Source organism: Dendrobates tinctorius, unplaced genomic scaffold (genome assembly GCF_039654945.1).
Source record: "Dendrobates tinctorius isolate UK_male_01 unplaced genomic scaffold, ASM3965494v1 ptg000182l, whole genome shotgun sequence".
Classification (NCBI taxonomy): Eukaryota; Metazoa; Chordata; class Amphibia; order Anura; family Dendrobatidae; genus Dendrobates; species Dendrobates tinctorius.
The window spans coordinates 2,843,109-2,868,955 of NW_027361849.1; the positions used below are offsets into that span (position 1 = coordinate 2,843,109).

The 25,847-nt window shown below is 58.0% G+C and overlaps 1 protein-coding gene across 5 annotated transcripts in view; it reads left to right on the plus strand.

Annotated features, from left to right (window-relative positions):
* SLC12A8 (solute carrier family 12 member 8) overlaps window positions 1-25,847 on the plus strand; it is a 111,192-nt gene that overhangs the window by 79,991 nt on the left and 5,354 nt on the right. For all 5 annotated transcript variants that reach the window (XM_073551927.1, XM_073551928.1, XM_073551926.1 and 2 more), the window contains 2 exons: window positions 22,218-22,836; window positions 23,152-23,249. In XM_073551927.1, the coding sequence (XP_073408028.1) occupies window positions 22,218-22,836; window positions 23,152-23,249 (717 nt within the window). The remainder of the gene's footprint in view (window positions 1-22,217; window positions 22,837-23,151; window positions 23,250-25,847) is intronic.

The following is a 25,847-nucleotide window of genomic DNA, read 5'->3' on the forward strand; positions in this document are numbered from 1 at the left end:
GCCCGAGGCTCCACCTGTCCCCTACCTCCCTGACGCTTTTCCTGCCTCCGCTGGTACGCGGGGCCCCTTGCAGCATTGCCCTTCCTCACTGGCCCCTCAGCCCTTCCCCCTCCACCACCACCTGCCACAGCAGAAGCAGCGCCACCGGGGGTTGCCCCCCCGCGGTCTCCCCCCACCGGGCCTGTGGCGGCATTAGAGAAAGAGCGAGGGCAGCGGCTGAGAGGGTGACCCAGGTCACCACACAGGTGGCACCGAATGTCTTTGCACAAGGCAGCCAGGTGACCTACCCCACCACACAACGCGCACTTCTGCACCTTGCAGTTGGCGCTGAAGTGAGTGGGGTCGCCGCACTTGTGGCAGACCTTCGGTTGCCCCTGGTAGAAGACCAGGATCCTGTCCCTTCCCAGGAACGCCGAGGAAGGGATGTGGGTGACCGTGCCGCCGGAAACCTTCAATTTGACCATGAAGGTCCAGCCCCCCGACCAGATGCCAAACTCGTCCCTGTTCTTTTTTGGGACCTCGGTGACCTCCCCATAACGGGAAAGCCACGTCATGATGTCCACGCCTGCGAGTGACTCATTACATGTAACCACGGTCACTCGCTTGACGGAATTTTGGCGAGACACCGCTTGAGCCACGAAGTCTCGCCATCCGGGCTCTTCTCGCATCAGCTCGTAGTTTGACCAGAAGAGCTCAAGCCCCTCTGGCCGCACGAAGCTGACGTCGAAGAAGCGGGACGCCGAAGGGTGTATCAGGGCAAAGATGTCATTCGCCCCGAAGCCCATCTTAAGGAGGAGCTCCACCACCTTGCTCCTAGGTGGACAAGCTTCACTGCCCCCCCACCTAAGACGGACCACATTCCTTCTTGGCGGCCCCTGCCCGGCTGTGGGGAGAGACCAAACAGTCCCTCCCTCCCTTTGATTTTGGAAGGCTGCTAGGCCATGTCTCTCTATCCAGAAAGACAGGTCCACTGTCCTCCCCTCTACCATGATCGATCTTTCTCCCCTTTGGAGGGCCTCCAGGAAACGGCGGTGCAAACCGCCGTCCCCGGAGCCCGGAGGCGAGGAGACCCCCCCGGAACCACCCCGACCCCCAGCCGCGACCCCCGCATAATTACGTTGGGGCCTCGCGGCTGGGGGGGCAGACGGGCCAGCCCTCCCACCACTACCACCACTTGTGCCAGCACCCTCATTCACTCTCCCGTTCACTCTTTTATTATTTCCACTCGCTCCAGCACTCACTCCAGCATTTACTGCCACATTCACACTCGCACTCACTCCCTCATCCATATCGCTCACATCACCATTTATGTCCTCAAACAGCTCTTCAAAAATATCTCCTATCTCACTCCCACTCTCACTTCCAGATAGACCACTATTTACATTAGCAGACTTGGTGTTGCAGTACCCCTGCCTGCCTGCTGGGGGCCCTGACTGGCCAGTGCTCTGCTCCTTGGAGCTGCTGGCACTGCTCCAACTCTTGTCCAGGAGTGCCGCTGCCCCTTTAAATACCTCCGAGCAGAGCGCACTCAGTACGCCCTGCCCGAGCCTGGGAGCAGCAGCAGCTCCTGGGTTCTCTGGCTCCACTTTTTTTTCTTTTTGCGGTGTCTTTGCACTGAGGACAGGGACGGCCACTGCCACCGCACCCTGCCCTCTGCTGTTCGCCCCCGCCGGCTTCCCAAGGAGCGCCAGAGCCCCCGCACCACCAGATGGAGGTAAGCGGGCTGGGGACCCCGACAACTCCCTACCGACTTTTGGGGGCACTATGCTGCTTGAGGGGGTAGGCGGGACAGGAGGCAGTGGGCCCGCCAAGGCCACGCCGGCCGCAGCCACCCCGGGCAGAGCAGTGACCCCTTGCGAGGTCACGCCCTCCCCAGGTGACGCGGGCACAGCGGGCGGGACAGCGGCCGAGGAGGACACGCCCCCCCCGCATGCCGCAGCCTTTGCAGGCTGGGCAACACTCGGGGAGGCCACGCCCCCCTCACGGACTGTCACTGCGCCCCTGAACCCACCACTTGATGTTGGCAGGGCTGGCCACTCCGCCTCGTCGCCCAGCGGCGGCGGTGCCCCCAGCACGGACCCCTTTGTGGGTCTACGCGCCGGGGACCCCGCTCTTGCCACGGGCGCCGTCAGAGGAGCTACCAGCCCCTTGCATTTTTTTAGCTGCTGCTTCACAGCAGCCTCCACGCCCTTTCTAGGTCTCTGGACCCCCATAAGTGGACCAGACTTAACGGACCCGTGCGTGGGGGATCCAGAGACCCCAGCACTCACCGCCGGAGGTGCGGTCCTGGCTGTACCCGTGCTGAGCGCCAGGCCAGCCCCCCCTGCCACCGGGGACTGAGCCCGGACACCACTACTGCCAATACCGCCAGCGGCTGTTACACCACTGGCACCAGCACCGACCTCCATGTCGCTGCCTGAACCCTCACCGCCACCACCAGATGTGACGGTAAGGTCCAGGCACACATCACTCTCCCCGCGCCCCCGCTGCGGACCCACCACAGGGCCCGAGCCGGGGTGGGCAGCGGGTTCCATACAGCGGGACAGAGGGGCCCCGGAAAGAGGGACAAACATAAGTTTGTCAGCCACGGTGTTTTTTGGCTTGCGCTTGTTTTTTTTCTTTTTCCTCTTTCCGGTTGCCCCGTCCTCAGGGCAGACCTCATCCCCAAAGAGCAGTGTGCCAAACCGCTCTGGGGACTCGATCTGCCTCACCTGTTGTAGGACGAGGCAGCCCCCCCCACTACTACTGTCCCCACTCCCACCAGCCTCCCCCTCGCCCCCACTTTCCTCCGAGTAACTGGAGTCCGGTGGGAGAGCCATTTGCTCAGGGGCCACCCCGCTGCATGTTACCTGGGTGTTGTTGCTCACCAGGCCTTCAGGTGGGGCAGGCGTAGATGTTCCGCCATCCTCCTCTTCGTGCTCCACCTGGCAGGGGCCTCCCGACCCCCCAGGAGACCCTCCGGTCATGGCTCTAAACCGGTCATCGTTTTTCAGTTTCTCTGCAAAGGGGCCGCTCCCACTCAGGATAGCCGCCCGTATCTCCTCCAAGGCCCTGATAGCCCCCTTCAGCCTCTCCACCGTGGCGGAGACCTCAGCTCGTCTCGAGGCGGGGAGCCGGTTCTTAGCCACCGCTCGTGCTCCCCTTAACTCCTCCCGGAGTTTTCTCAGCTGTTTGGCGGCCTCCTCATATTCGCAGAGGTGCGCATGGATGCGGGAGGCGTAGATGGTAGATGGCTCTCCCTCAGCTCTGGAGCCCCATATGTTGGGGGGCTCTGCCACTGCACCTCTGCTCTGGGCCGCCACTCCTCCGGGAGGAGGAGCCGCCACGGTACCAGCTTCGGGGGGCCCGGTGTCCCGGGGCTCCTGGGTCCTGCGACCCCCTCTCTCCTGGCTCCGTCTCTTCCCCATCTCCCTGGGACCGGCTGGCTGCACCCTGGCCTCTGGATGGTGCTGAGGCCCCCCACCCCCAGCTGGCTTGCCGGAGGGTGGGAGCCAGGGGCACAGCCCCGGCGCTCAGTCCCAGGGAAAGTCCTCTTTCCTGGGAAGGGGGCAGATGGAAAGTCCTTGCAGGAAAAAACCTCCCTTCCCAGGAGCTTAGCAAGGCCCTAGCCTGCAGATGCTCAGCACAGATGCTCCTCCTCTTCCTGGGCGTGCTCTATCCTCCAGTCACCTTCAGAGCTGCACTCACTATTCTCCTGTTACATCGTGTCTTATCCTGCAGTCACCTCCAGAGCTGCACTCACTATTCTGGTGTTACATAGTGTCTTATCCTCCAACTCTTTTATTTTACAAAATTATCAAAATTACACTCAGAAACAAACCACAATACATAAACTAAAGAAAACCAACATAGACAGACATAAAATGTGCAAAACATGCGCAAACAACTGAAAGTCCAAATCCTTTCCTTGTCCTCCACTGAGCTCGGCAGCTTAGGGTCCCCCAGCAGGAATCCACTTAAAAGAAAATACAAAGAAACATAAACCCCTCTCCCCACTCTCACTCCATTCACCCCCATTCACCCCCATTCACACCTCACCGATTTTACTAGTTTACTATTTACAATTTTACTATTTACAAAAACCAAACGAAAATAACCCTTTCCTGGCCCTCCGCCTTGAAAAAAACAAGAACTCTGCCACTTTGGCCGACAAACCTTACCTCCTATTACACAGCAAAGATTTTTTTTTTTTTTTTTTTTTTTTTTTTCCTCTCCCACACATGGCAACAAGTTCGCAGCCTTTTTTTCCCACCACCTTGCACCGCAGGTCCTACAAGTTTGTAGCCTTGTCACTGCAAAATCTGGTCCACGAAAGTTTATGGCCTTTTGATTCCACACAAAAATTATTTCCAGGGTCCGCAGAGTCTACTTCTCCTGCCCTGCTCCTCTGCTCCTTCATGTTGCTCTTGGCATCCGGTCATCCATCCACCACCCCCCATGCACCCCCCTCCCAACCTGACTACACCCCATCCACACATTCTAACTAAAAAAACAAAAAAAAATGTGTGTTATATGTTTTTCCTTTTACCAAAGCACAACCAAAAGACATTTTCCAAAACTCTCAATACCATCCCATCTACTTACGCATTAATATACAAACTAAACACAGCATTTACATACCCAAGGCCCAAGTTTGGCACCTGTAAGCCCAATATCCATTATATGTCCTGTTTTTAAAACAAAAAGCTAAGGTGGCATGCACCAGCCCACCACCAGGAAAACGGGGTTCTAGAGGCTCCATCCCTCACTAACACATTCATCCTATCCCTCAAGAACTAAGACTGTCCCTACTTCTGTCCCTATAGAAACTGTCCCTGTCTGTCCCTTCCTGGCCCTACTCTACCTAACTTATCATAACTAACTCTCTATCTGTCCCTCAGTGCCTGTCCCTCCCTGTCCCTATCTGCCCCTACTTCTGTCCCTAACACACCCAGTGAAACTTATGCTATCCCTACCCTCATTCACACGGAGCTAGCTCTCCCTTGAGTGCGTTTTTAAAAGGAGAGGCCTCTCCAAAGCCAAGAGGCCTTCCTCACACCCAACCTTTCGAACTCCAAAGAACGGACCTTCACCAGGTCACCCAAGATGTTTCCTACCACCTCATCCCTTGGGAGGGTTTTTTTCCGCGTCGTAACTAGGCACCGTGCATTCCAAGTGTGGAACCTAACCGCTGCACTGACTAGGAATAAAGTGCACGGGTCCCGGCCACCCAGGGATCTGAACGCTCCATAGGCCCATTCAGTGTAGGAGAGGGACGCCAGCCGCGGCCAACGTATGGAGGCACCCACCCTGTTGTAAACCTCTGCATTAAAGGGACAATGAAGCAGGAAGTGCTCCATGCTTTCCAGCACGTCGCCACACTCCTCACGAGGGCAACCCCGGTCATCGGAGTTCCTGCACTTCAAGTTGTCCCTTACATACAGCCTCCCGTGGAAGCAACGCCAGGTCAAGTCCCAAAACTTCATGGGGATCCGCTTAGAATTTAAAAGCCCCAGCCCGACCTCCAGATCCCGGCCTGGGCAATCCTTAAGGGCCAGGGGCTTCTGGAAATGGGTCAACAGGACCCTCCTGTCAAGGCACTGCCTCGACATGGTCCTGATTTCCCACATTCCCAGACCCCACCGGCGGATCACCTTCAGAACCGGGGTAGCGTAAGCCGGAAGATGCCCATGAGGTGTGCGTAGGTCCTTCACCCGCCCTCCTGTCTCCCATTCCTGGAAGAAAGGCCAAAGCCAACCCTTGCAGGAGACTACCCACGGAGGAGCCCTCTCTAGCCAGAGGTTAGAGATGTTAGTCTTAAGAAAGGTGTTTACTAGAAACACCACCGGGTTGACCATACCCAACCCGCCTAGTCTCCTCGTACGGTATGTAACCTCCCTCTTGATTAGGTTAAGCCTATTCCCCCATAACAATTGGAAGAACAGGCTATAGACCCGCGTCCAGAGAGGTTCCGGCAAGATGCACACACTGCCCAGGTATATCAATAAAGGTAGCAGATAGCCTTTAGCCAGGGCAACCCTTTCCCTCAGGGTTAAAGACCAACCCTTCCATTGGTCCACCTTTTGGGCGGCGATCTTAAGTCTGCCCTCCCAATTTTGCTGGGGGTAGTCCCCGGGGCCAAATTCGATGCCTAGAATTTTGGCGGTGGCCTGGGGCCCTGGAAGGGTGTCCGGGAGATCAAAACTAGGATCTCCCCCTCCCAGCCAGAGACTTTCACACTTATCCCGGTTGATCATGGACCCGGATGCCTCCGAGTAGCGCACTACCTCCGACATGACCCAGTCCGCCTCCCCTCTCGAGGATACGAACAGGGAAACATCATCGGCGTACGCCACCACCCTCAGAGAGGAGCCAGAGCCCGCCCGGTCCATCCCGACTCCCGCCAACGGTCCACGATCTACCCTCCTTAAGAAGGGATCGATCGCGAACACGTATAAAAGCGGGCTCAGCGGACAGCCCTGACGGACCCCAGAACCCACCTCAAAAGGACGACCTGACCAACCATTCACCAGCGGAAAAGTCTCAGCCCCTTGGTACAAGATCTCTAACCATTTTACAAACCTCCCAGGCAGACCATACCTCAAAAGGACGGACCAGAGGTACTCGTGGTTGACCCGGTCAAAGGCTTTCGCTTGATCTAATGACAGCAAGTACCCCTTCCAGTGACCTGCCCTACCCTGCTCCACTGCCTCTCGGACACCGAGCACAGCACTAAAAGTACTGCGGCCTGGAACAGAGCAATGCTGGGCCCCTGAAAGGAGCCGGGGTGCAAACTTCACCAGCCGATTAAACAGCACCTTGGCCAGAACCTTCCGGTCCGTATCGAGAAGCGCTATGGGACGCCAGTTCTCGATTCGGGACGGATCCTTACCCTTTGACAGAATAATGAGGGCTGACTTCCTCATTGAGCCGGGAAGAGTGCCCGAGGAGAGACACTCATTAAAGACCCCTGTCAAGAGGGGGACCAAGGAGTCCCTAAAAGTCTTATAGAACTCAGATGTTAAGCCATCCGGACCTGGCGATTTCTTGAGCCGAAGCCCATCAATGGCCAGTCTCACTTCCTCTTCCCTGATTTCTTCTGCCAAAACACCAAGAGAGGGGTCACCCCCTGGCTCAGGGATGGCTTCAGCCAGGAAAGCCGACATCCTGTCCCGATCCAGATCCTTCTTTTCCAAGAGGTGTGAGTAGAAGGATCTGACCACCTCCAGGATCCCTGATTTGGATCTGTTCAGGGACCCCGTACTGTCGATCAGTCCTGTCACCATCTTACAATTCACTGACATCTTACAGTTTCTGTAAGGGTCGGGCGAGCGGTACTTCCCGAAGTCCCTCTCAAAAACCAAGGATGTGTGCCTATCATACTGACACCTCTTGAGCAAAGATTTCACTCTGGAGATTTCCTCTCGGTCACCTCCAGTCGAGACAAGCTGCTCGAGTTTCCTCCCCAGAGCCTGGTACAAGCGGTGCCTGTTCAGACTCCTGAGGCTCGAGAGCTGACGGAAGAACCCCGCCACCCGCTTTTTGAAGATCTCCCACCACTCTGACTTACTACTACAGAGATCCAACAGCGGTACCTGGCTCTGAAGAAAATCCTCGAAGGATTGTCTCACCTCCGCTTCTTCCAGCAGGGACGAATTGAGCTTCCACAGCCCTCTTCCCATCCGAGGAGTCTCTGCAACATTCAGAGAAAAGAAAATTAGACAGTGATCGGAGAACTCCACCTCAACGGCGGACACAGCAGAAAAGATGGCGTCCTCCTTCAAAAAAAACCTGTCTATTCTAGACCTACAGCTACCCCTATGGTAGGTGAAACCTCCGTGACCTGGAGTGTGCCGGATGTGGGCATCCACCAGGCGAGCTTCACTGGCTATGCTATTCAACGCGACGCTATCATAAGCCAGGCGATCTCCGGGACCCCCCCGGTCACGGGACCTCGTAATGGTGTTGAAGTCCCCACCGAAGACCACCTGTCGGCTCGTAAAAAGAAAGGGCTTGATCCTCAGGAAGAGACATTTGCGGTCCCACTTGGACTGCGGGCCGTAGATGTTGATGAGCCGGAGCTCTTGTCCCCTCATGAAGACATCTAGGATCAGGCACCTCCCCATTTCCAACTCAGTAACCCGTCGGCATTCAACTGCTGCAGTCTTAAAAAGGACTGCCACCCCGCTATACGGCTCGGCCGCAAGAGACCAGTATGAGGGCCCGCACCTCCACTCCCTCCGTGCTTTATAGATGGCCCCCATGTCTGTTAGTCTGGTCTCTTGCAAGAATAAAATTTCTGCCTCAATCCGGGAGAAAAAATCAAAGGCCGTGAAGCGAGCCGCATCTGACTTAATGCTGGCGACATTAATAGACGCCAGCGTCAACGGGGCGAGTTCAGCCATCATGGGTGATCGAGTTGGATGGCCAATTTCTTCCCTACCCCGCTATTACCTCCTCCTGGGGAGGGGTCAGACACCTTCCTTTTCAGGGAAGCTCCCGACGTGTCCATCCCACCCCCCCCGGTGTCCTCGCCCCCGGGTTCCAGGTCTGTCCCCCCCTCAGGAGGAGCAATGCCCCCTGAGGGACGGACTCCGCCATCCCCTGAAGGACCCTCCGGTGTTGCCCCCGGCCCAGTACCCTCGTCTTGCGGTTCATCATCTGAACCCCCGAGGGCGCTGAACCGGTTGGAGAGTCTGATCAGAGGGGGGTCAGCGGGCCCTTCCGTATGCACCCTTGTGGTCGGGGGTGGGGGGGACTTTGAAGGCTTGTCAGCCTTCCTCCCCACCGCTTTGCGCTTGGCACGCCTGGTTTTGCCACCTGGTGCTGTAGGCTGCTCTTGGACATCCTCATCAACACTTTCATACTGAGAGGAATTGTCCGAGTCAGCCGCTTTCTCCTCTCTCTCCATCCTCCTGATCTCCTCACTCACCGCACTCTCCCCCAGGGCCTCAGAGGCTTTGGCCACGGGCCTGGAGGGAGGAGCAGGCATCACCCCGGTTGCCCGAGGCTCCACCTGTCCCTTACCTCCCTGGCGTTTTTCCTGCCTCCGCTGGTACGCGGGGCCCCTTGCAGCATTGCCCTTCCTCACTGGCCCCTCAGCCCTTCCCCCTTCGCCACCACCTGCCACAGCAGAAGCAGCGCCACCGGGGGTTGCCCCCCCGCGGTCTCCCCCCACCGGGCCTGTGGCGGCATTAGAGAAAGAGCAAGGGCAGCGGCTGAGAGGGTGACCCAGGTCACCACACAGGTGGCACCGAATGTCTTTGCACAAGGCAGCCAGGTGACCTACCCCACCACACAACGCGCACTTCTGCACCTTGCAGTTGGCGCTGAAGTGAGTGGGGTCGCCGCACTTGTGGCAGACCTTCGGTTGCCCCTGGTAGAAGACCAGGATCCTGTCCCTTCCCAGGAACGCCGAGGAAGGGATGTGGGTGACCGTGCCGCCGGAAACCTTCAATTTGACCATGAAGGTCCAGCCCCCCGACCAGATGCCAAACTCGTCCCTGTTCTTTTTTGGGACCTCGGTGACCTCCCCGTAACGGGAAAGCCACGTCATGATGTCCACGCCTGCGAGTGACTCGTTACATGTAACCACGGTCACTCGCTTGACGGAATTTTGGCGAGACACCGCTTGAGCCACGAAGTCTCGCCATCCGGGCTCTTCTCGCACCAGCTCGTAGTTTGACCAGAAGAGCTCAAGCCCCTCTGGCCGCACGAAGCTGACGTCGAAGAAGCGGGACGCCGAAGGGTGTATCAGGGCAAAGATGTCATTCGCCCCGAAGCCCATCTTAAGGAGGAGCTCCACCACCTTGCTCCTAGGTGGACAAGCTTCACTGCCCCCCCACCTAAGACGGACCACATTCCTTCTTGGCGGCCCCTGCCCGGCTGTGGGGAGAGACCAAACAGTCCCTCCCTCCCTTTGATTTTGGAAGGCTGCTAGGCCATGTCTCTCTATCCAGAAAGACAGGTCCACTGTCCTCCCCTCTACCATGATCGATCTTTCTCCCCTTTGGAGGGCCTCCAGGAAACGGCGGTGCAAACCGCCGTCCCCGGAGCCCGGAGGCGAGGAGACCCCCCCGGAACCACCCCGACCCCCAGCCGCGACCCCCGCATAATTACGTTGGGGCCTCGCGGATGGGGGGGCAGACGGGCCAGCCCTCCCACCACTACCACCACTTGTGCCAGCACCCTCATTCATTCTCCCGTTCACTCTTTTATTATTTCCACTCGCTCCGGCACTCACTCCAGCATTTACTGCCACATTCACACTCGCACTCACTCCCTCATCCATATCGCTCACATCACCATTTATGTCCTCAAACAGCTCTTCAAAAATATCTCCTATCTCACTCCCACTCTCACTTCCAGATAGACCACTATTTACATTAGCAGACTTGGTGTTGCAGTACCCCTGCCTGCCTGCTGGGGGCCCTGACTGGCCAGTGCTCTGCTCCTTGGAGCTGCTGGCACTGCTCCAACTCTTGTCCAAGAGTGCCGCTGCCCCTTTAAATACCTCCGAGCAGAGCGCACTCAGTACGCCCTGCCCGAGCCTGGGAGCAGCAGCAGCTCCTGGGTTCTCTGGCTCCACTTTTTTTTCTTTTTGCGGTGTCTTTGCACTGAGGACAGGGACGGCCACTGCCACCGCACCCTGCCCTCTGCTGTTCGCCCCCGCCGGCTTCCCAAGGAGCGCCAGAGCCCCCGCACCACCAGATGGAGGTAAGCGGGCTGGGGACCCCGACAACTCCCTACCGACTTTTGGGGGCACTATGCTGCTTGAGGGGGTAGGCGGGACAGGAGGCAGTGGGCCCGCCAAGGCCACGCCCCCCCCGCCGGCCGCAGCCACCCCGGGCAGAGCAGTGACCCCTTGCGAGGCCACGCCCTCCCCAGGTGACGCGGGCACAGCGGGCGGGACAGCGGCCGAGGAGGACACGCCCCCCCCGCATGCCGCAGCCTTTGCAGGCTGGGCAACACTCGGGGAGGCCACGCCCCCCTCACGGACCGTCACTGCGCCCCTGAACCCACCACTTGATGTTGGCAGGGCTGGCCACTCCCCCTCGTCGCCTAGCGGCGGCGGTGCCCCCAGCACGGACCCCTTTTTGGGTCTACGCGCCGGGGACCCCGCTCTTGCCACGGGCGCCGTCAGAGGAGCTACCAGCCCCTTGCATTTTTTTAGCTGCTGCTTCACAGCAGCCTCCACGCCCTTTCTAGGTCTCTGGACCCCCATAAGTGGACCAGACTTAACGGACCCGTGCGTGGGGGATCCAGAGACCCCAGCACTCACCGCCGGAGGTGCGGTCCTGGCTGTACCCGTGCTGAGCGCCAGGCCAGCCCCCCCTGCCACCGGGGACTGAGCCCGGACACCACTACTGCCAATACCGCCAGCGGCTGTTACACCACTGGCACCAGCACCGACCTCCATGTCGCTGCCTGAACCCTCACCGCCACCACCAGATGTGACGGTAAGGTCCAGGCACACATCACTCTCCCCGCGCCCCCGCTGCGGACCCACCACAGGGCCCGAGCCGGGGTGGGCAGCGGGTTCCATACAGCGGGACAGAGGGGCCCCGGAAAGAGGGACAAACATAAGTTTGTCAGCCACGGTGTTCTTTGGCTTGCGCTTGTTTTTTTTCTTTTTCCTCTTTCCGGTTGCCTCGTCCTCAGGGCAGACCTCATCCCCAAAGAGCAGTGTGCCAAACCGCTCTGGGGACTCGATCTGCCTCACCTGTTGTAGGACGAGGCAGCCCCCCTCACTACTACTGTCCCCACTCCCACCAGCCTCCCCCTCGCCCCCACTTTCCTCCGAGTAACTGGAGACCGGTGGGAGAGCCACTTGCTCAGGGGCCACCCCGCTGCATGTTACCTGGGTGTTGTTGCTCACCAGGCCTTCAGGTGGGGCAGGCGTAGATGTTCCGCCATCCTCCTCTTCGTGCTCCACCTGGCAGGGGCCTCCCGACCCCCCAGGAGACCCTCCGGTCATGGCTCTAAACCGGTCATCATTTTTCAGTTTCTCTGCAAAGGGGCCGCTCCCACTCAGGATAGCCGCCCGTATCTCCTCCAAGGCCCTGATAGCCCCCTTCAGCCTCTCCACCGTGGCGGAGACCTCAGCTCGTCTCGAGGCGGGGAGCCGGTTCTTAGCCACCGCTCGTGCTCCCCTTAACTCCTCCCGGAGTTTTCCCAGCTGTTTGGCGGCCTCCTCATATTCGCAGAGGTGCGCATGGATGCGGGAGGCGTAGATGGTGGATGGCTCTCCCTCAGCTCTGGAGCCCCAGATGTTGGGGGGCTCTGCCACTGCACCTCTGCTCTGGGCCGCCACTCCTCCGGGAGGAGGAGCCGCCACGGTACCAGCTTCGGGGGGCCCGGTGTCCCGGGGCTCCTGGGTCCTGCGACCCCCTCTCTCCTGGCTCCGTCTCTTCCCCATCTCCCTGGGACCGGCTGGCTGCACCCTGGCCTCTGGATGGTGCTGAGGCCCCCCACCCCCAGCTGGCTTGCCGGAGGGTGGGAGCCAGGGGCACAGCCCCGGCGCTCAGTCCCAGGGAAAGTCCTCTTTCCTGGGAAGGGGGCAGATGGAAAGTCCTTGCAGGAAAAAACCTCCCTTCCCAGGAGCTTAGCAAGGCCCTAGCCTGCAGATGCTCAGCACAGATGCTCCTCCTCTTCCTGGGCGTGCTCTATCCTCCAGTCACCTTCAGAGCTGCACTCACTATTCTGTTACATCGTGTCTTATCCTCCACTCACCTCCAGAGCTGCAGTCACCATTCTGCTGTTACATCTTGTATTATCCTCCAACTCTTTTATTTTACAAAATTATCAAAATTACACTCAGAAACAAACCACAATACATAAACTAAAGAAAACCAACATAGACAGACATAAAATGTGCAAAACATGCGCAAACAACTGAAAGTCCAAATCCTTTCCTTGTCCTCCACTAAGCTTGGCAGCTTAGGGTCCCCCAGCAGGAATCCACTTAAAAGAAAATGCAAAGAAACATAAACCCCTCTCCCCACTCTCACTCCATTCACCCCCATTCACCCCCATTCACACCTCACCGATTTTACTAGTTTACTATTTACAATTTTACTATTTACAAAAACCAAACGAAAATAACCCTTTCCTGGCCCTCCGCCTTGAAAAAAACAAGAACTCTGCCACTTTGGCCGACAAACCTTACCTCCTATTACACAGCAAAGATTTTTTTTTTTTTTTTTTTTTTTTTTTTTCCTCTCCCACACATGGCAACAAGTTCGCAGCCTTTTTTTCCCACCACCTTGCACCGCAGGTCCTACAAGTTTGTAGCCTTGTCACTGCAAAATCTGGTCCACGAAAGTTTATGGCCTTTTGATTCCACACAAAAATTATTTCCAGGGTCCGCAGAGTCTACTTCTCCTGCCCTGCTCCTCTGCTCCTTCATGTTGCTCTTGGCATCCGGTCATCCATCCACCACCCCCCATGCACCCCCCTCCCAACCTGACTACACCCCATCCACACATTCTAACTAAAAAAACAAAAAAACGTGTGTTATATGTTTTTCCTTTTACCAAAGCACAACCAAAAGACATTTTCCAAAACTCTCAATACCATCCCATCTACTTACGCATTAATATACAAACTAAACACAGCATTTACATACCCAAGGCCCAAGTTTGGCACCTGTAAGCCCAATATCCATTATATGTCCTGTTTTTAAAACAAAAAGCTAAGGTGGCATGCACCAGCCCACCACCAGGAAAACGGGGTTCTAGAGGCTCCATCCCTCACTAACACATTCATCCTATCCCTCAAGAACTAAGACTGTCCCTACTTCTGTCCCTATAGAAACTGTCCCTGTCTGTCCCTTCCTGGCCCTACTCTACCTAACTTATCATAACTAACTCTCTATCTGTCCCTCAGTGCCTGTCCCTCCCTGTCCCTATCTGCCCCTACTTCTGTCCCTAACACACCCAGTGAAACTTATGCTATCCCTACCCTCATTCACACGGAGCTAGCTCTCCCTTGAGTGCGTTTTTAAAAGGAGAGGCCTCTCCAAAGCCAAGAGGCCTTCCTCACACCCAACCTTTCGAACTCCAAAGAACGGACCTTCACCAGGTCACCCAAGATGTTTCCTACCACCTCATCCCTTGGGAGGGTTTTTTTCCGCGTCGTAACTAGGCACCGTGCATTCCAAGTGTGGAACCTAACCGCTGCACTGACTAGGAATAAAGTGCACGGGTCCCGGCCACCCAGGGATCTGAACGCTCCATAGGCCCATTCAGTGTAGGAGAGGGACGCCAGCCGCGGCCAACGTATGGAGGCACCCACCCTGTTGTAAACCTCTGCATTAAAGGGACAATGAAGCAGGAAGTGCTCCATGCTTTCCAGCACGTCGCCACACTCCTCACGAGGGCAACCCCGGTCATCGGAGTTCCTGCACTTCAAGTTGTCCCTTACATACAGCCTCCCGTGGAAGCAACGCCAGGTCAAGTCCCAAAACTTCATGGGGATCCGCTTAGAATTTAAAAGCCCCAGCCCGACCTCCAGATCCCGGCCTGGGCAATCCTTAAGGGCCAGGGGCTTCTGGAAATGGGTCAACAGGACCCTCCTGTCAAGGCACTGCCTCGACATGGTCCTGATTTCCCACATTCCCAGACCCCACCGGCGGATCACCTTCAGAACCGGGGTAGCGTAAGCCGGAAGATGCCCATGAGGTGTGCGTAGGTCCTTCACCCGCCCTCCTGTCTCCCATTCCTGGAAGAAAGGCCAAAGCCAACCCTTGCAGGAGACTACCCACGGAGGAGCCCTCTCTAGCCAGAGGTTAGAGATGTTAGTCTTAAGAAAGGTGTTTACTAGAAACACCACCGGGTTGACCATACCCAACCCGCCTAGTCTCCTCGTACGGTATGTAACCTCCCTCTTGATTAGGTTAAGCCTATTCCCCCATAACAATTGGAAGAACAGGCTATAGACCCGCGTCCAGAGAGGTTCCGGCAAGATGCACACACTGCCCAGGTATATCAATAAAGGTAGCAGATAGCCTTTAGCCAGGGCAACCCTTTCCCTCAGGGTTAAAGACCAACCCTTCCATTGGTCCACCTTTTGGGCGGCGATCTTAAGTCTGCCCTCCCAATTTTGCTGGGGGTAGTCCCCGGGGCCAAATTCGATGCCTAGAATTTTGGCGGTGGCCTGGGGCCCTGGAAGGGTGTCCGGGAGATCAAAACTAGGATCTCCCCCTCCCAGCCAGAGACTTTCACACTTATCCCGGTTGATCATGGACCCGGATGCCTCCGAGTAGCGCACTACCTCCGACATGACCCAGTCCGCCTCCCCTCTCGAGGATACGAACAGGGAAACATCATCGGCGTACGCCACCACCCTCAGAGAGGAGCCAGAGCCCGCCCGGTCCATCCCGACTCCCGCCAACGGTCCACGATCTACCCTCCTTAAGAAGGGATCGATCGCGAACACGTATAAAAGCGGGCTCAGCGGACAGCCCTGACGGACCCCAGAACCCACCTCAAAAGGACGACCTGACCAACCATTCACCAGCGGAAAAGTCTCAGCCCCTTGGTACAAGATCTCTAACCATTTTACAAACCTCCCAGGCAGACCATACCTCAAAAGGACGGACCAGAGGTACTCGTGGTTGACCCGGTCAAAGGCTTTCGCTTGATCTAATGACAGCAAGTACCCCTTCCAGTGACCTGCCCTACCCTGCTCCACTGCCTCTCGGACACCGAGCACAGCACTAAAAGTACTGCGGCCTGGAACAGAGCAATGCTGGGCCCCTGAAAGGAGCCGGGGTGCAAACTTCACCAGCCGATTAAACAGCACCTTGGCCAGAACCTTCCGGTCCGTATCGAGAAGCGCTATGGGACGCCAGTTCTCGATTCGGGACGGATCCTTACCCTTTGACAGAATAATGAGGGCTGACTTCCTCATTGAGCCGGGAAGAGTGCCCGAGGAGAGACACTCATTAAAGACCCCTGTCAAGAGGGGGACCAAGGAGTCCCTAAAAGTCTTATAGAACTCAGATGTTAAGCCATCCGGACCTGGCGATTTCTTGAGCCGAAGCCCATCAATGGCCAGTCTCACTTCCTCTTCCCTGATTTTTTCTGCCAAAACACCAAGAGAGGGGTCACCCCCTGGCTCAGGGATGGCTTCAGCCAGGAAAGCCGACATCCTGTCCCGATCCAGATCCTTCTTTTCCAAGAGGTGTGAGTAGAAGGATCTGACCACCTCCAGGATCCCTGATTTGGATCTGTTCAGGGACCCCGTACTGTCGATCAGTCCTGTCACCATCTTACAATTCACTGACATCTTACAGTTTCTGTAAGGGTCGGGCGAGCGGTACTTCCCGAAGTCCCTCTCAAAAACCAAGGATGTGTGCCTATCATACTGACACCTCTTGAGCAAAGATTTCACTCTGGAGATTTCCTCTCGGTCACCTCCAGTCGAGACAAGCTGCTCGAGTTTCCTCCCCAGAGCCTGGTACAAGCGGTGCCTGTTCAGACTCCTGAGGCTCGAGAGCTGACGGAAGAACCCCGCCACCCGCTTTTTGAAGATCTCCCACCACTCTGACTTACTACTACAGAGATCCAACAGCGGTACCTGGCTCTGAAGAAAATCCTCGAAGGATTGTCTCACCTCCGCTTCTTCCAGCAGGGACGAATTGAGCTTCCACAGCCCTCTTCCCATCCGAGGAGTCTCTGCAACATTCAGAGAAAAGAAAATTAGACAGTGATCGGAGAACTCCACCTCAACGGCGGACACAGCAGAAAAGATGGCGTCCTCCTTCAAAAAAAACCTGTCTATTCTAGACCTACAGCTACCCCTATGGTAGGTGAAACCTCCGTGACCTGGAGTGTGCCGGATGTGGGCATCCACCAGGCGAGCTTCACTGGCTATGCTATTCAACGCGACGCTATCATAAGCCAGGCGATCTCCGGGACCCCCCCGGTCACGGGACCTCGTAATGGTGTTGAAGTCCCCACCGAAGACCACCTGTCGGCTCGTAAAAAGAAAGGGCTTGATCCTCAGGAAGAGACATTTGCGGTCCCACTTGGACTGCGGGCCGTAGATGTTGATGAGCCGGAGCTCTTGTCCCCTCATGAAGACATCTAGGATCAGGCACCTCCCCATTTCCAACTCAGTAACCCGTCGGCATTCAACTGCTGCAGTCTTAAAAAGGACTGCCACCCCGCTATACGGCTCGGCCGCAAGAGACCAGTATGAGGGCCCGCACCTCCACTCCCTCCGTGCTTTATAGATGGCCCCCATGTCTGTTAGTCTGGTCTCTTGCAAGAATAAAATTTCTGCCTCAATCCGGGAGAAAAAATCAAAGGCCGTGAAGCGAGCCGCATCTGACTTAATGCTGGCGACATTAATAGACGCCAGCGTCAACGGGGCGAGTTCAGCCATCATGGGTGATCGAGTTGGATGGCCAATTTCTTCCCTACCCCGCTATTACCTCCTCCTGGGGAGGGGTCAGACACCTTCCTTTTCAGGGAAGCTCCCGACGTGTCCATCCCACCCCCCCCGGTGTCCTCGCCCCCGGGTTCCAGGTCTGTCCCCCCCTCAGGAGGAGCAATGCCCCCTGAGGGACGGACTCCGCCATCCCCTGAAGGACCCTCCGGTGTTGCCCCCGGCCCAGTACCCTCGTCTTGCGGTTCATCATCTGAACCCCCGAGGGCGCTGAACCGGTTGGAGAGTCTGATCAGAGGGGGGTCAGCGGGCCCTTCCGTATGCACCCTTGTGGTCGGGGGTGGGGGGGACTTTGAAGGCTTGTCAGCCTTCCTCCCCACCGCTTTGCGCTTGGCACGCCTGGTTTTGCCACCTGGTGCTGTAGGCTGCTCTTGGACATCCTCATCAACACTTTCATACTGAGAGGAATTGTCCGAGTCAGCCGCTTTCTCCTCTCTCTCCATCCTCCTGATCTCCTCACTCACCGCACTCTCCCCCAGGGCCTCAGAGGCTTTGGCCACGGGCCTGGAGGGAGGAGCAGGCATCACCCCGGTTGCCCGAGGCTCCACCTGTCCCTTACCTCCCTGGCGTTTTTCCTGCCTCCGCTGGTACGCGGGGCCCCTTGCAGCATTGCCCTTCCTCACTGGCCCCTCAGCCCTTCCCCCTTCGCCACCACCTGCCACAGCAGAAGCAGCGCCACCGGGGGTTGCCCCCCCGCGGTCTCCCCCCACCGGGCCTGTGGCGGCATTAGAGAAAGAGCGAGGGCAGCGGCTGAGAGGGTGACCCAGGTCACCACACAGGTGGCACCGAATGTCTTTGCACAAGGCAGCCAGGTGACCTACCCCACCACACAACGCGCACTTCTGCACCTTGCAGTTGGCGCTGAAGTGAGTGGGGTCGCCGCACTTGTGGCAGACCTTCGGTTGCCCCTGGTAGAAGACCAGGATCCTGTCCCTTCCCAGGAACGCCGAGGAAGGGATGTGGGTGACCGTGCCGCCGGAAACCTTCAATTTGACCATGAAGGTCCAGCCCCCCGACCAGATGCCAAACTCGTCCCTGTTCTTTTTTGGGACCTCGGTGACCTCCCCGTAACGGGAAAGCCACGTCATGATGTCCACGCCTGCGAGTGACTCGTTACATGTAACCACGGTCACTCGCTTGACGGAATTTTGGCGAGACACCGCTTGAGCCACGAAGTCTCGCCATCCGGGCTCTTCTCGCACCAGCTCGTAGTTTGACCAGAAGAGCTCAAGCCCCTCTGGCCGCACGAAGCTGACGTCGAAGAAGCGGGACGCCGAAGGGTGTATCAGGGCAAAGATGTCATTCGCCCCGAAGCCCATCTTAAGGAGGAGCTCCACCACCTTGCTCCTAGGTGGACAAGCTTCACTGCCCCCCCACCTAAGACGGACCACATTCCTTCTTGGCGGCCCCTGCCCGGCTGTGGGGAGAGACCAAACAGTCCCTCCCTCCCTTTGATTTTGGAAGGCTGCTAGGCCATGTCTCTCTATCCAGAAAGACAGGTCCACTGTCCTCCCCTCTACCATGATCGATCTTTCTCCCCTTTGGAGGGCCTCCAGGAAACGGCGGTGCAAACCGCCGTCCCCGGAGCCCGGAGGCGAGGAGACCCCCCCGGAACCACCCCGACCCCCAGCCGCGACCCCCGCATAATTACGTTGGGGCCTCGCGGATGGGGGGGCAGACGGGCCAGCCCTCCCACCACTACCACCACTTGTGCCAGCACCCTCATTCATTCTCCCGTTCACTCTTTTATTATTTCCACTCGCTCCGGCACTCACTCCAGCATTTACTGCCACATTCACACTCGCACTCACTCCCTCATCCATATCGCTCACATCACCATTTATGTCCTCAAACAGCTCTTCAAAAATATCTCCTATCTCACTCCCACTCTCACTTCCAGATAGACCACTATTTACATTAGCAGACTTGGTGTTGCAGTACCCCTGCCTGCCTGCTGGGGGCCCTGACTGGCCAGTGCTCTGCTCCTTGGAGCTGCTGGCACTGCTCCAACTCTTGTCCAAGAGTGCCGCTGCCCCTTTAAATACCTCCGAGCAGAGCGCACTCAGTACGCCCTGCCCGAGCCTGGGAGCAGCAGCAGCTCCTGGGTTCTCTGGCTCCACTTTTTTTTCTTTTTGCGGTGTCTTTGCACTGAGGACAGGGACGGCCACTGCCACCGCACCCTGCCCTCTGCTGTTCGCCCCCGCCGGCTTCCCAAGGAGCGCCAGAGCCCCCGCACCACCAGATGGAGGTAAGCGGGCTGGGGACCCCGACAACTCCCTACCGACTTTTGGGGGCACTATGCTGCTTGAGGGGGTAGGCGGGACAGGAGGCAGTGGGCCCGCCAAGGCCACGCCCCCCCCGCCGGCCGCAGCCACCCCGGGCAGAGCAGTGACCCCTTGCGAGGCCACGCCCTCCCCAGGTGACGCGGGCACAGCGGGCGGGACAGCGGCCGAGGAGGACACGCCCCCCCCGCATGCCGCAGCCTTTGCAGGCTGGGCAACACTCGGGGAGGCCACGCCCCCCCCACGGACCGTCACTGCGCCCCTGAACCCACCACTTGATGTTGGCAGGGCTGGCCACTCCCCCTCGTCGCCCAGCGGCGGCGGTGCCCCCAGCACGGACCCCTTTTTGGGTCTACGCGCCGGGGACCCCGCTCTTGCCACGGGCGCCGTCAGAGGAGCTACCAGCCCCTTGCATTTTTTTAGCTGCTGCTTCACAGCAGCCTCCACGCCCTTTCTAGGTCTCTGGACCCCCATAAGTGGACCAGACTTAACGGACCCGTGCGTGGGGGATCCAGAGACCCCAGCACTCACCGCCGGAGGTGCGGTCCTGGCTGTACCCGTGCTGAGCGCCAGGCCAGCCCCCCCTGCCACCGGGGACTGAGCCCGGACACCACTACTGCCAATACCGCCAGCGGCTGTTACACCACTGGCACCAGCACCGACCTCCATGTCGCTGCCTGAACCCTCACCGCCACCACCAGATGTGACGGTAAGGTCCAGGCACGCATCACTCTCCCCGCGCCCCCGCTGCGGACCCACCACAGGGCCCGAGCCGGGGTGGGCAGCGGGTTCCATACAGCGGGACAGAGGGGCCCCGGAAAGAGGGACAAACATAAGTTTGTCAGCCACGGTGTTCTTTGGCTTGCGCTTGTTTTTTTTCTTTTTCCTCTTTCCGGTTGCCTCGTCCTCAGGGCAGACCTCATCCCCAAAGAGCAGTGTGCCAAACCGCTCTGGGGACTCGATCTGCCTCACCTGTTGTAGGACGAGGCAGCCCCCCTCACTACTACTGTCCCCACTCCCACCAGCCTCCCCCTCGCCCCCACTTTCCTCCGAGTAACTGGAGTCCGGTGGGAGAGCCACTTGCTCAGGGGCCACCCCGCTGCATGTTACCTGGGTGTCGCTGCTCACCAGGCCTTCAGGTGGGGCAGGCGTAGATGTTCCGCCATCCTCCTCTTCGTGCTCCACCTGGCAGGGGCCTCCCGACCCCCCAGGAGACCCTCCGGTCATGGCTCTAAACCGGTCATCATTTTTCAGTTTCTCTGCAAAGGGGCCGCTCCCACTCAGGATAGCCGCCCGTATCTCCTCCAAGGCCCTGATAGCCCCCTTCAGCCTCTCCACCGTGGCGGAGACCTCAGCTCGTCTCGAGGCGGGGAGCCGGTTCTTAGCCACCGCTCGTGCTCCCCTTAACTCCTCCCGGAGTTTTCCCAGCTGTTTGGCGGCCTCCTCATATTCGCAGAGGTGCGCATGGATGCGGGAGGCGTAGATGGTGGATGGCTCTCCCTCAGCTCTGGAGCCCCAGATGTTGGGGGGCTCTGCCACTGCACCTCTGCTCTGGGCCGCCACTCCTCCGGGAGGAGGAGCCGCCACGGTACCAGCTTCGGGGGGCCCGGTGTCCCGGGGCTCCTGGGTCCTGCGACCCCCTCTCTCTTGGCTCCGTCTCTTCCCCATCTCCCTGGGACTGGCTGGCTGCACCCTGGCCTCTGGATGGTGCTGAGCCCCCCCACCCCCAGCTGGCTTGCCGGAGGGTGGGAGCCAGGGGCACAGCCCCGGCGCTCAGTCCCAGGGAAAGTCCTCTTTCCTGGGAAGGGGGCAGATGGAAAGTCCTTGCAGGAAAAAACCTCCCTTCCCAGGAGCTTAGCAAGGCCCTAGCCTGCAGACGCTCAGCACAGATGCTCCTCCTCTTCCTGGGCGTGCTCTATCCTCCAGTCACCTCCAGAGCTGCACTCACTATTCTCCTGTTACATCGTGTCTTATCCTGCAGTCACCTCCAGAGCTGCACTCACTATTCTGGTGTTACATAGTGTCTTATCCTCCAGGCACCTCCAGAGCTGCACTCACTATTCTGCTGTTACATCATGTATTATCCTCCAGTCACCTCCAGAGCTGTAATCACTATTCTGCTGTTACATCATGTATTATCCTCCAGTCACCTCCAGAGCTGGACTCACTATTCTGCTGGCTTTCTCACTGAATCCTCCTGCACTTTGCTGTCCGACATCCCTCAATGCACCAGAGCCGGTGTCGATCCTGAGGCGTCTGCTGCTGTGTGAGTGCAGCTCTGGATGTGACTGATGCCCAGGCTGTGATGTATCTCAGGGCCACGTAGTGATCAGTCTGATGGGGGTCGGAGGGTAGGCGGTGGGGCGCGTGGCCTCTCTTATCTCCTGCTGCTCGGTGCGATCACTGGTGTCCTGACTGGTGACTGCACCATTGATGTCCGCTGTGCATGGCTGTGTGAGCCACAGGCCGCTGATCACTGTCTGCCTTTTGGTTTTTCTTTAGAAAGGTCCTAACAAGACTCCGGTGGCCGCCATCTTCCTGACCGGCCTCCTCACTGTGGCCTTCGTCTTCATCGGTCAGGTGAACATCCTGGCCCCCATCGTCACCATTAACTTCATGCTGACGTACAGCGCCGTGGACTACTCCTACTTCTCCGTCACCATGAGCTATGACCTGCAGCGCTCCCGCAGGACGCTGGGCAGAGCCACCTCCAGGACACCAGGACCGCTGCAGCCCCTCATCCTGGTTAAGTCCGCCAGTTATGGCTCTAATGGGACCCTCCTGGAATTCACCAAAGACATGGACCAGATCTTCAGACCGGGTCAGGTGGAGACAGCGGACAGCACCAAGGTCCCGGACCCAGAGCAGAAGAAGTTCAATAAGCTGAAGAAATCCCGAAAACCGGCCAAGGAGACGCTGCAGGACAGCTTCCAACTGGACCTGCAGCAGAACCAGGAGCCGGAGAGCAGGACCAGCGCTGACGTGCAGGAGGACGAGCGCAGCCCAGACCGGACCACGAGCGATGGGCAGGAACAAGCCAAGCAAAGTGACGAGGACCGGACCGGGGATCAGGAGCAGCTCGTCACTGACGCCCAGGAGCCGGGAGACGACCCGAAGGACGGTGAGTTCTGATGGGTCACAGAACACAGAGGCCCATCATCCGGAGGAAGGGTGGCCATGATTGTCCGCCTGAGTCCAGAACAAAATCTGTGAATGGCCCCCTAAGTGCACTGGAGACCCCCGAGGATCTGCACCCCTGTAGCCATTACCCGTCCCCTCCCCCAACAGCTCCACAGAGGCACAGTCTGCAAACAGCTCCTAATATCTCAGCTTCCTGCACCCCTAGTGGTCCCCCATGGGAAAGCGACCACGGGGTTCCCTGCAGAGGCCGCGGTAGTGTTAGAGTTTGTTTCACTATTGAATATTCTTCTTTCAGAGGCAAAAACAAAACAGAAAGTTCCAGAGTTTGAGATCCAGAGTTTATCGAGCTCCTTCTACAGCAAACTGTGCAACCACTGGGTGTCATTTATCGGGGTGAGTGCGGCTCTGATCGCTGGGTGTCATTTATCGGGGGGGAGTGCGGCTCTGATCGCTGGGTGTCATTTATCGGGGGGAGTGCGGCTCTGATCGCTGGGTGTCATTTATCGGGGTGAGTGCGGCTCTGATCGTTGGGTGTCATTTATCGGGGTGAGTGCGGCTCTGATCGCTGGGTGTCATTTATCGGGGGGAGTGCGGCTCTGATCGCTGGGTGTCATTTATCGGGGTGAGTGCGGCTCTGATCGCTGGGTGTCATTTATCGGGGTGAGTGCGGCTCTGATCGCTGGGTGTCATTTATCGGGGTGAGTGCGGCTCTGATCGCTGGGTGTCATTTATCGGGGTGAGTGCGGCTCTGATCGCTGGGTGTCATTTATCGGGGGGAGTGCGGCTCTGATCGCTGGGTGTCATTTATCGGGGTGAGTGCGGTTCTGATCGCTGGGTGTCATTTATCGGGGTGAGTGCGGCTCTGATCGTTGGGTGTCATTTATCGGGGGGAGTGCGGCTCTGATCGCTGGGTGTCATTTATCGGGGTGAGTGCGTCTCTGATCGCTGGGTGTCATTTATCGGGGTGAGTGCGGCTCTGATCGCTGGGTGTCATTTATCGGGGGGAGTGCGGCTCTGATCGCTGGGTGTCATTTATCGGGGTGAGTGCGGTTCTGATCGCTGGGTGTCATTTATCGGGGTGAGTGCGGCTCTGATCGCTGGGTGTCATTTATCGGGGGGAGTGCGGCTCTGATCACTGGGTGTCATTTATCGGGGGGAGTGCGGCTCTGATCACTGGGTGTCATTTATCGGGGGGAGTGCGGCTCTGATCACTGGGTGTCATTTATCGGGGGGAGTGCGTCTCTGATCGCTGGGTGTCATTTATCGGGGTGAGTGCGACTCTGATCGCTTGGTGTCATTTATCGGGGTGAGTGCGACTGATCGCTGGGTCCATCTATCGGGGTGAGTGCGGTTCTGATCGCTGGGTGTCATTTATCGGGGTGAGTGCGGCTCTGATCGCTGGGTGTCATTTATCGGGGTGAGTGCGGCTCTGATCACTGGGTGTCATTTATCGGGGGGAGTGCGTCTCTGATCGCTGGGTGTCATTTATCGGGGTGAGTGTGACTCTGATCGCTTGGTGTCATTTATCGGGGTGAGTGCGACTGATCGCTGGGTCCATCTATCGGGGTGAGTGCGGTTCTGATCGCTGGGTGTCATTTATCGGGGTGAGTGCGGCTCTGATCGCTGGGTGTCATTTATCGGGGGGAGTGCGGCTCTGATCGCTGGGTGTCATTTATCGGGGTGAGTGCGGTTCTGATCGCTGGGTGTCATTTATCGGGGTGAGTGCGGCTCTGATCGTTGGGTGTCATTTATCGGGGGGAGTGCGGCTCTGATCGCTGGGTGTCATTTATCGGGGTGAGTGCGTCTCTGATCGCTGGGTGTCATTTATCGGGGTGAGTGCGGCTCTGATCGCTGGGTGTCATTTATCGGGGGGAGTGCGGCTCTGATCGCTGGGTGTCATTTATCGGGGTGAGTGCGGTTCTGATCGCTGGGTGTCATTTATCGGGGTGAGTGCGGCTCTGATCGCTGGGTGTCATTTATCGGGGGGAGTGCGGCTCTGATCACTGGGTGTCATTTATCGGGGGGAGTGCGGCTCTGATCACTGGGTGTCATTTATCGGGGGGAGTGCGGCTCTGATCACTGGGTGTCATTTATCGGGGGGAGTGCGTCTCTGATCGCTGGGTGTCATTTATCGGGGTGAGTGCGACTCTGATCGCTTGGTGTCATTTATCGGGGTGAGTGCGACTGATCGCTGGGTCCATCTATCGGGGTGAGTGCGGTTCTGATCGCTGGGTGTCATTTATCGGGGTGAGTGCGGCTCTGATCGCTGGGTGTCATTTATCGGGGTGAGTGCGGCTCTGATCACTGGGTGTCATTTATCGGGGGGAGTGCGTCTCTGATCGCTGGGTGTCATTTATCGGGGTGAGTGCGACTCTGATCGCTTGGTGTCATTTATCGGGGTGAGTGCGACTGATCGCTGGGTCCATCTATCGGGGTGAGTGCGGTTCTGATCGCTGGGTGTCATTTATCGGGGTGAGTGCGGATCTGATCGCTGGGTGTCATTTATCGGGGTGAGTGCGGCTCTGATCGCTGGGTGTCATTTATCGGGGGGAGTGCGGCTCTGATCACTGGGTGTCATTTATCGGGGGGAGTGCGTCTCTGATCGCTGGGTGTCATTTATCGGGGGGAGTGCGGCTCTGATCGCTGGGTGTCATTTATCGGGGTGAGTGCGGCTCTGATCGTTGGGTGTCATTTATCGGGGTGAGTGCGGCTCTGATCGCTGGGTGTCATTTATCGGGGGGAGTGCGGCTCTGATCGCTGGGTGTCATTTATCGGGGTGAGTGCGGCTCTGATCGCTGGGTGTCATTTATCGGGGTGAGTGCGGCTCTGATCGCTGGGTGTCATTTATCGGGGTGAGTGCGGCTCTGATCGCTGGGTGTCATTTATCGGGGTGAGTGCGGCTCTGATCGCTGGGTGTCATTTATCGGGGGGAGTGCGGCTCTGATCGCTGGGTGTCATTTATCGGGGTGAGTGCGGTTCTGATCGCTGGGT